At 33.8% G+C, this 11,359-nt stretch overlaps 1 protein-coding gene across 1 annotated transcript; it reads right to left on the bottom strand.

Moving 5' to 3' along the window:
* Window positions 1-4,566: 4,566 nt before the first annotated feature.
* LOC132562639 (dnaJ homolog subfamily B member 9-like) lies at window positions 4,567-10,742 on the bottom strand. Its single transcript, XM_060227393.1, has 7 exons — window positions 10,681-10,742; window positions 9,982-10,115; window positions 9,459-9,558; window positions 8,912-9,135; window positions 7,679-7,792; window positions 6,396-6,482; window positions 4,567-5,050 (listed from the first exon to the last, which is right to left on the bottom strand). Exons 2-7 carry the CDS (start codon window positions 10,092-10,094, stop codon window positions 4,993-4,995), a joined length of 696 nt encoding a protein of 231 aa, XP_060083376.1. The 5' UTR covers window positions 10,095-10,115; window positions 10,681-10,742; the 3' UTR covers window positions 4,567-4,992.
* Between the last annotated feature and the right edge of the window lie 617 nt (window positions 10,743-11,359).

Below are 11,359 nucleotides of genomic sequence, written 5' to 3'. Positions count from 1 at the left end.
TGGTATTACCCTTAGCATGTACAAAGCCATGGAAAGCCATCATGATGTCATGGGTCACCCAGACAGAGACAGAATTATGTCATGGTCACCTAGACAGAGACAAAGTTATGTCATGGTCACCCAGACAGAGACAGAGTTATGTCGTGAGACATCCTGACAGAGTTATGTCATGGTCACCCAGACAGAGACAGAGATGTGTCATAGGTCACCCTGACAGAGACAGAGTTGTGTCATAGGTCACCCTGACAGAGACATAGTTATTTCATGGGACACCCAGACAGAGACAGAGTTATGTCATGGGACACCAAGACAGAGACAGAGTTGTGTCATAGGTCACCCTGACAGAGACATAATTATTTCATGGGACACACTGACAAAGTTATATCAAAGGCAGGACATGTTCTACTGGTCTAACATAACGAGGAATGGATCGGCGTATGTCAGCAATGCCTTTGAACAAACTGCACCTCCTGGAATAAAGCTAGAGCTGGTTGCAAAGGAGAATATGCCAATGTTCTCACATAGTTATTTTTTTTTTTTTTTTGATCATTTTACTTAATATGCCCAGGCTTTTCTTGATTCATGACCAAACTGTTACGACAATGGTGTACCACAACTTTACTGTTTTACAGAACTCAGAAATTACTTCTTTCCAACCATGGTCCAAACTACGAAAGTGATGTCACCTTTGGAGTTTATATGATATTGGAAGTAGAGTAGTAAAAGTGAAAACGGAATGACAGAACAGTTTAACTGAACAAAAAGGACCGGAAGACTTACATTTAACCTCTGCTTATTGTTTATATTTGCAAACGCCAACAGTCCACAAATTTTCACCATTCTACCACATATCCTTCTAAAAACATGTCTTCAATAAAAACATTCAGATAGCTTATTGGCAGTCCAAATATATGGTTGTGAACATACTGAAGCGTGTTTTGTGAAAAACAGTCAAAATTAAAGCAGAAGTATACAGAAAGGAAATCACAAAAATGATTGAGTTTCAGGTCGACAACATTCTCGCCCAGACTCACCTTTGCCATTTGGTGGCAAGGTCTTCAAAAAGACTATTGCCATACCATGGGAATCAACAGCGCACAGTGCCCCTCCGTTTGCTGACTCAGATTTTATTTTCACACGAAGAGCATTTCAAAACAGGTAATGGATACTCAGAAAATATCACTTTCAGACATACTGATGTCATCTTGTCTATGACAAGATTTATTGATCATGTCCATCGTATATGTCTAAAAGAATTTGAAATCAAGGCTGCAACAGACTGTTTTTCCTACAACGAAACAAGCATGGACAGCTTTCAATTAAGCTGCATGATAAGCGTGATGATTTTAATTTCCATATTGTGCATTCCATCCATTTCTGCATCTCCTACCTATGGTGTTGGCATGTCCCATTTGATTTGCCTGTTAAGAGCCTGTTCACATTATTATGATTTTGTGCAAGAAGTCATTAACTGACGGACTAACTTGTAACACAAGGTTTTGAAAAGATGCAGGTGGATAGAAATTTTGGGAAAGATTTATGGTCATAATGATTGAAAAATGTATTATTTCTTCATGCAATATAAAGCTGGGCGTGTTTCATGCTCTTTAGTTTGCTTGTTGGTTCCGTTGTTATATACCTTGTGTGAAGTTGAGAACGTGACATTACTTACTTGGACTGATCAAGATTTACATGAAGCAGATCATGCTTACTCTTCTGGAACACCTGATCTTATTCTCCTTGTTCTATGTATAAATTTTTATTTTGTTAATATTTTGTCCTAGTTATATTGAATTTGAGTTTGGATTATGATTATGATGATATGTTGATATTTTCATGTTTTTATACTTGGAAGAGAGTCCCGGTTACATGTGGATACCCTGTTCCGCCTAGGAGGATTTATCGAGAAGCTTGCTTTGTCCGATTACACAAAGCATCTCAGGGGAAAACTTTCTTTTAAATACAACATGGAAACAAAAATTTGTCAGAAACAATAAGGTGATATAAGGCACATAACGACCCCAAAGTCGTCACTTGTCAATGTCGGAGGTAAAGTTCTGATAAAGAGATCGACTTTTGATGGAAAACACAATTTGTAAGATATTTGGGAGGCAGATTCCTACTTCTGGCCAAGGAACACTATCCCAACATTCCCGTAGTTATGGTGGAATCAGAATCGACATAAGGAAAAAACTAGAACATTGCACAGGAGTAATTTACGTACTGTCATCTCATCCAGTGTCAGTTCCCAGACGAACAACACGGATCACAAGAGCTACCACAGTGGAGAATTGGGAGGACTCCAAAGTGCACATGCAATTGTGGATTAATGGAAAACCAATGCTGGACTGTTTGATTTCTTTTTCCATCACCAGAATCATTTGTAATGGATATTTAACTTATGGTTGATTCCATTTCCTGTTGAGTTATATCATGTTATCTTGTTTCTAATTATGTTTCATGATAGGTTTGTACATTGATCTTACTGAGAATCCATCGTACTGCATGAATTTTTACACCTTGTAATGTATATAAGTAACTGGTTTTCATGGTGAATGATAAAAATTGATTATTCATGTATAAGCTTTTTGACAAGGACGCTATTTTGATAGCAGGGGATGATGTAATAATATTTATTTTATTGGAATCACTCTTTGTCCTTCGTCTTTTGTTTTTGTCTTTTTTCTTTACATTTTAGACTTCTTCTCAAAAACGCCTCAACCAATTTCAGTGAAAATTTGCAGAAAACTTCCTAGGGTAAAGATGAACCAAACTTCTGAATTACATGGGCTCAAATTTAAAAAATCTTCTCAACACTCGGATATGGTAGAATCAAATGCTTTTCATGAATGGAAGGATCTTGGTGTGTTTTACATTTAAGTTAGAATTACCTTAACTGTCATATGTATTGTTGCCTTATGTACTATCAACAACCAGGTGTCATTTAAGGACGTGCCAGGTTTGGGTGGCGGAGAAAAACCACTAACCTGCGGCCAGTACTTTGTGACTGTTCCACATAGGCCTCGAACCCTCTCCTTCCTCTCCAGGTGTAAAGATCTGCTTTATGCAGGTGAGCTATTAAAGATGCTTGACTTTTGTTAATATGACACAGTTAATTTGATATTCAATGGCTTACTCTTTATTTCACTATTTCCATGAAAGATGGCGATACAAAAGGTATGATCAAGATCATTTCATAGATTAGCACACAATCCATTAACTACATGACAAATATTTCCACACACACATCATTAATGTCAATATTCATCTCAATTTAAATGATAATAACTTACGTATATAATTTGTAAGTAACATGCAACAATGGTATACATTGATTACATTCTTCATATCAAATATACATGATACAGATCAAAATATTTCAAATCCTTTATAAAAAAAAAATACCATTAAAAATTGTTTATTGCATTAATTTCAAAATTTCAATAAAAATAATATTACAATTAAGGCCTACAATATCTATACTGCAAACGTCTTTCTTCTTTCATCCTCTGTTTTCTTTTGCATCAATTCAATTATAATGACCTTCTGGATGTAGACTAACATAGAGTGCTTATTTATTGAAAACTTCTTACAACATATAAAAACACTGTAATGTAAAAGTGCCTGTGAAGGCCCCTCTCATTAACAATCAGGATATATAATTATTTTCTCAATAATTTTAAACAGTGGTCTTGTTTACTTGGCCATCACAGATATACTTGAAACCATCCTAGTGACTGTAAAGGTCTACCTGGTATTAGCAGTTTTTTCAGTTTATCTTCTTATTTTTAACATTGTCTTTATAAAATAATTAAGATAAATCTATTTGAACTGGAGATGGTGTTTAATTGAATCAAAATACTATTTTCCTGTTTATACATTCTCTTGATTTAGATAATAGAATGTCCTGTTGATGTGCAAACTGATAATTGAAGTACAAAGTATACACTTTTCCTAAACCGCTTAAAGATTTATTCAGAGTACACTTCAGTTACTGTTTTACATTGATCTTAAGATAGCTGATTGATCTTAGATTATACGTTTTGATATCAACAGAACAATATATTTTTCAAAAACAATGCTACAAAAACCAAGTGATCTCTTGAATATTCATTTCGTTTCCTTCAAAATGCTGAATTCAGTCCTCTTCAGAATATCATCGAATGGTAAAAGTAGATGATAACTTACAATAGATAGTTAAATGAAAAAAAGGACACAGCAATGTCTTCAGTATACAGAAAACCAAATCTTCATATTTCAAAAAAAGGAGGTACATATAACTATTCTGTAGTAAGCCCAGATAGCTAACATATAACCTTTCGCTCAAAGTCAGGATGTGGGCTTATTACAGGACTATAAGTCCATACCACTAACACATAACCTCTCACTCAAAGTCAGGGTGTGGGCTTATTACAGGACAATAAGTCCATACAGCTAACACATAACCTCTCACTCAAAGTCAGGGTGTGGGCTTATTACAGGACAATAAGTCAGCTAACACATAACCTCTCACTAACACATAACCTCTCACATCAAAGTCAGGGTGTGGGCTTATTACAGGTCCATACAGCTAACACATAACCTCTCACTCAAAGTCCGGGTGTGGGCTTATTACAGGACAATAAGCCCATACAGCTAACACATAACCTCTCACTCAAAGTCAGGGTGTGGGCTTATTACAGGACAATAAGCCCATACAGCTAACACATAACCTCTCACTCAAAGTCCGGGTGTGGGCTTATTACAGGACAATAAGCCCATACAGCTAACACATAACCTCTCACTCAAAGTCCGGATGTGGGCTTATTACAGGACAATAAGCCCATACAGCCGATACAACCTCTCACTGCGAGGATGGACTGAAATACCACTGATCACTAATTCTTCTGTGCAGCTTGATTTAGGTAGGCTTATTACCAGACATGGACTCATTGACGCATAGATATCCTACAAGAAATAACAATTTTACTAGGTTTAGAGTTTCTCTGGAGTTCATTTTTCCTTATACTGTTCCTTAAAGTATTCATTGATGTACTGACTGTCTGCTGATCTGCAAATAAAAAAAATAGAGTGTACATGAATCTTAATGGGTTTCCACTTCACTCTTCTATATATAATGGTAAATTATCAAAATATTATGAAGACAAATAGAACTACCTCATAAAGCATAAAAGAAATTATGATAGCAGTTGATACATGTATATACTGCATGAATTATACACTAAAATATTTATGATCTTTCTAACCAGATGTGGGAACACCTCTCTTAAGTGTTATTTCAGATCAATATCCTAGGAAAAAGCTAATTTATGAAATGTATTGCTGTTTTGATTTTGTGTTTTTTTTTTTTTTGTTATAAAAAATTATACAAAAAGGTATAGAAAATCTTACTTGTTCTCAATTTTGTCCGATTCATATTTGAAAATGTTCACAAACCACTGATTATCTCTAACATGAACAACCAGGGCTAGGTTTTTAAGGTTGGCCAAATTCCAAGAATTTTTCTCACTTTTACATTACATAACTTTCACTATTATACAGATAGCTTTCTAATTAAAACATTTACCTGTTGAAATTTGATAGGACATAAAACTAGAAAATATCATAACATACTAAGCTTATATGGTATACATTAAATTTGATATTTCAATGTTCAAACTTCTCACTAAAACAATTCCTATCAAAACCATTTTATTACACAAGGTTTTTTCTACAATTTCTATAGGATCATGGACAAGAGTGTAGGCATGATAAGTATACAATTGTATTTTGATACTGTCCCCATGCTATAATTGTTGTATAATAATGTTGGTACTGTCCCCATTCTATAATTGTTGTATAGTAATATGTCGGTACTGTCCCCATTCTATAATTGTTGTATAGTAATATGTTGGAACTGTCCCCATTCTATAATTGTTGTATAGTAATATGTTGGTACTGTCCCCATTCTATAATTGTTGTATAGTAATATGTTGGAACTGTCCCCATCCTATAATTGTTGTATAGTAATATGTTGGTACTGTCCCCATTCTATAATTGTTGTATAGTAATATGTCGGTACTGTCCCCATTCTATAATTGTTGTATAATGTTGGTACTGTCCCCATGCTATAACTGTTGTATAATGTCGGTACTGTCCCCATTCTATAATTGTTGTATAGTAATATGTTGGTACTGTCCCCATTCTATAATTGTTGTATAGTAATATGTTAGTACTGTCCCCATGCTATAACTGTTGTATAATGTTGGTACTGTCCCCATGCTATAACTGTTGTATAATGTTGGTACTGTCCCCAATTTTATAATTGCTGTATGCTAGTATTTTGGTATTGTCCTCAAACTATAGTTGTCAAATGGTATTTTAGTATTCTACATTAAACATATGAGGGTACTTACTCTGAAGTTCGTCCCATTATGTAGTCATCATACGCATTTCTATAGGCCCTTTTACGTAAATTTGGGTCGTCATCAAAGGAAGATAAACTGAAATAAAAAAATCACATCTTCTTAGTTATCACACTAGTTAATACAGATAGATTCAAGCTTACAACAAGGGCTGTCACCATGTGGCTGGCAAGTACACCCCATCTGCTTTGCCAAGATTATCAATTACAACAAATATACATATTCAGCTGACAAAGAATTGTTTAACATACCGGAGCATAGTTCTGTGAAGTGGGTACCATATACTTAGGAGAGATATCAACATAACAAAATAAATATTGATTACATTATGATTATTACAGGATTCCATTTAAAAAAAGAAAGCAAAGTTTAGACAAATTTGTTACATAAAAGGGCATAATTCTTCCAAACAATACACGGATGTGTCTCCTGCCAAGCAAGGTTACTGGAGATGAGATGGAACAATAGCCCTAGATGTATTTTGTTTCATTTATGTAATTACATTAGTTTGAGATGTAATGAGTAAACTTGCATACTAGATTTTATAAGGAAAACACAATTTGAAGTAATAAATATAAAAACCTGTCAAGTTTTAGAGAAAACAGTGAAAAACTGATGAAGGAGATACAAATCATTAATGCCTAAAAAGGGCAATAACTCCTTCAACAATTGTCAAACTGTTGTGTAGGAAAACATATAACATCGTGCCATAGTGATCAAGTTTGATCCACATGATATTAACATTATGAAAACAACAAAGGTCAGTAACTCTTGCAAATAAATTTGAATAAAACAGACATTCAGGAAAACACAACTTCATGTCATTGTTTTAGAATCTACCACATTTGATATCTAATGGCCCATCGATTTGCCCCCAGTAAAACTGCACCCTCAATAATGTGAAATTACCCCTCGTACATTATTGATGATATTGAAGAAAATTACTTAAAGCTCTATATCTGTACACAGGAGAAATCTTAATGATCCCCTCTATTTCCTTAATTGAAGCAAGTTTTCAGTTCCAAAGGCGGGCATAGCCTCTTTTCACACAAAATTGATTCCCTTAAGACCACTTATGCACCAAATTCATACAAAATTTCACCACTGTATCAAAATCTACATTGCAGTTCTGAACTTGTAGCATTTAAAGAAAAAAGTGCCCAGAGAAATAAAGAACACTGCATCACACCTTAAACTCAACAGTCCTTTAGACAGCTAAAACCATTATAATAATTCACATTCCTGATGATTTCTCCATATCAAAACATACTTACAGGAATAAGATATGGAGACCAATCATAATGGCTGCAAGAATTTTTACATCTCTGTAAAATATTTTCCTTGCATATTGTGTATTTGGAGTCCTATCCCTCAAAGTGTGTAAATACCTGTTAAGAGAGAAAACATATTTGTAACATCAAACGCATATTCCTGTAAGTTTGTAAGTACATGTTGCTACAAAATACTGTCTAATCTACATGAAGGCCACCTTTATATATAATATAAGGTCAGCTATCTATAAAGGCTGCCTGTTTCTGTGCTATGCAAATACAATTGATAGCAATTGAACTTCTGTCTGTAAAGACCTCTTTAGGTGCTCCACTGACTGGCCTTTGTAGACAGGAATAATAGTATTATGTCAGCAGTTTTACCTTTGACCTTCACCTTGATCTAAAGCTACCAATACCACTGCACTATAACGTTTGAACTCAACCCTGTACTGCAGGCATCCAAAATTAACATACGTGCACAATGAAAGTCAAATGAGTGACACCTAAAAATGACCACAATAAACGTATATTGATAAATTAGATGGTTTTAATTCAATCAACATGATGCGCTGCTCACTCTAACAGCTCATTAACTTAATTCTTCAGTTTTATGTAAACCAATGCAAGTGATGCCTAACTAAATTCATCATGCACTTTCAAAAAAAAAAAAAAAGATGATATTGTTGTCACTTTATACTTTTCTCACCAGGAACCTGAGTAAGGACTTTAGTTTTGCATGTGCCTGTTTGTGTTTCCACTACCTCTTACACTACTTGTCACTGACACTTCATTCTTTGGGTATATGTTAACTTAAGTGTGTCATGTACTAAAGTAGCTCACTCTGACCTACATTAGGCTTTCGACCGACACCAAAGGAAAAGTTTGTTTGGGGTCTATTTCCTATTCTAATAGTCACTGGAATTTCTAACTTTGGACATGGATTTAATTGCAGTGCATTTTGGCATATATTTTCACATTTGATAGGGGACTGTCATTCACCAAATATTTTTTGCCAACCACACTAAACCATATAGATTCAATCATTGCTGAAAACAGTAATAAATTGAGGATCAAGCTGTTTGGCATTGAAAAGTTGAAATTCCTGTTCATTCAATCATAAATCACTTGAATCTTGAACCTGTTTTGAAATATTTTTTGTTTACTTGTATTATCATAACATTGTGCTTTTAAATATCATGTTCATATAGTAAATTATGTTCAAAATTATACACATACCAGGCTACAGCATGTTCATTTTGAAATCTTGATTTGTAAGTTTCATCATTTTCACCAGGGTGTCTTTCAGGCACATAATAATCATGTTCCTTAAATGTAGACCCAAATGTGACTGTGTCATATATTTTACGAAGTTTTTCATCAGTTAGACATGAGTAGGCATCATTTATGGCAGAAATTCTTGCTGTAGCTGTAGAGTCTTCTTTGTTTACGTCAGGATGATGCTGAAAGAGAATTAAGATAAATTCACATTTAACCAGCATTACAGTAAAAAGGGAATAATTAAAATTGATGTAATGATAATTGAACAATCCTTTGTCAGACCTGTAAATCCCACTATATTTTAAATTCTATGATGAGAACTTATGCAGACATATCTCATAAAAGTTATAATAGTCTTTATACACTAAATGGACAAAGTAGTTCAGTAATTTTGTAGCATTTCCAAAATTTTGAGGAGTCTCATCAATTAGAGACCTAAAATACAGTCAGTAAAATCATACTATCGATTTTCGGATTCTTAAAAATTTATCAATGTGTGATGTACCTTTTTCGACAAAGTGATGAAAGCTTCCTTAATTTCCTTTGTTGTGGCATCTCTGCCTATCCCTAGAGTGTCATAATGCGTAATATTCACAAACTCATGACTGAAACAATGCAAAATACACACAAACTCTGGTTTGAAACAATGCGAAATATTCAAAAATGTTTGAAACAGTGCAAAATATTCACAGACTTGTGTCTGAAACAAGATTTTATAACATGTCACTACACTTTTTCCTTTGACTTAATGGGATTCTTAAATAATCAATAATGATTGATATTATTAATTCATATTTTGGATTCATTTCCCAATTTAAAAGTGATTCTGAAAAAAAAAATTGCCATGTTAGGTTTCTATGAATCTTCATAGTTGCAACATTACCTTAAGTTGAACTCTTAATATCAACGCTATTAACTAAAATGCTGTGTAATAACACACAGTGATAGATATAGTTGCTGGTGTTGTGGATGCTGAAAAGATTTGGCAAAATACAATTTGTTGTAGTCATGTTTCACTCAAATCTTACCGCTTTAGCTTAGTTGCATATGCTGCCTGGGTTTGTCTGACTAGGTTTGTACGATTAAAGAGACATGAATGTCTAATCAAGCCAAGTCTGCTTGTCAACAGTATGCACTTCATGGCAGCTGACTCATATCACACCTGTAATATAGATTTGCGGTAAAACCATTTTGTCTTAATTTGTTTTTTCCTCCGAAACTTTCTTTTCGTTGAATGAAATTAATAAAAATGTTGCATCGGATTTAACTTTATTATTATCATTTTAGATCATCAAAATATAAATTTTGTTATTCGGTAATGTAAGGAGTAACCCCAAAACACTTTGAAACTATTAATGAAATCGCTAGTCCAAAGGGTTCTAGCCATCTAGAAAACAGTCTTTGACATGTTCGATATTCATCACTGCTTTAAACTAGGATAATGTGAAAACAGTCAGAACCATTGGAAATATTATACATTATTTCTATTGCCGTTAATCAAATGAAACTTCAGTTTATTTGGACAATGTGTAATAAATTTAGAGACCGATCTGACATTGACCCTGGCCTACGTGCTTACCCTAAGTCTCATGCCGATATCAATTTGAAATATTTTACATAAATTGACAGCCATACCAAATGATCGCATTATGTTTACTTTTTTATCAAATGAATATTTCCTGTTCATGCGTAATAAACTTTTATAAAGGAGACATGTATTTATGTACCTTTACTGACATAACATCTATTTATGTCGCTGTCGCCGTGAAGATCACCGGATATTTCATTGCCAAGACTAATATTCGATACGTGAACGGAATCTCTCAGTTCCGCTTTCTTTGTCTTTGAATGCTATTTTTCAGCTACGAACATATATTCTGCTGTTGATATCTAGTGGATGTATTGAAGTTGATTATGACCTGTTATACTGGCGGGGATATTATTGCTATTTGTTGTTGGTAATAAAGGAAAAAACCCTAAATGACATGTTTGTCATTCCTGATACCATTACAGTTGGTGTACATGTGCAAAGATATCCAAAAAATGGTTCAAACGCAAATGCTTCCCTTGTCAGCACACTGCATCACAACTTTGCATTTATTCATACTTTTATATTTAAATTATATTTGAATTCATGAAATACAGATTTGAATTCAAGAAGTTTTTATTTGAGTTGATAAATCCATTTTAGTTAAAAAATACTGATTTTAATTTTAAAAACTTCATTTGGATCAATTTTTTAAAAATTAAAAACATAATAAAAATTACATATTTGGAATCAAATAAATTTCATATATACATATATATATATTTAAGGCCCTCACAAGTCTCTGAAATAATTGGTTGTCTGAGTGGGACAGGGATTGTGCTCATAAGCTTACAGCTATTTGGTATGTTAGGGACAGA

The sequence above is a fragment of the Ylistrum balloti genome, unplaced genomic scaffold, assembly GCF_031769215.1.
Source record: "Ylistrum balloti isolate Yb309-2 unplaced genomic scaffold, AGI_CSIRO_Ybal_v1 Utg371468, whole genome shotgun sequence".
Classification (NCBI taxonomy): domain Eukaryota; kingdom Metazoa; phylum Mollusca; class Bivalvia; order Pectinida; family Pectinidae; genus Ylistrum; species Ylistrum balloti.
Note: the sequence above shows the minus strand (reverse complement) of the source record. Positions and strands in the feature narration are given on the sequence as shown.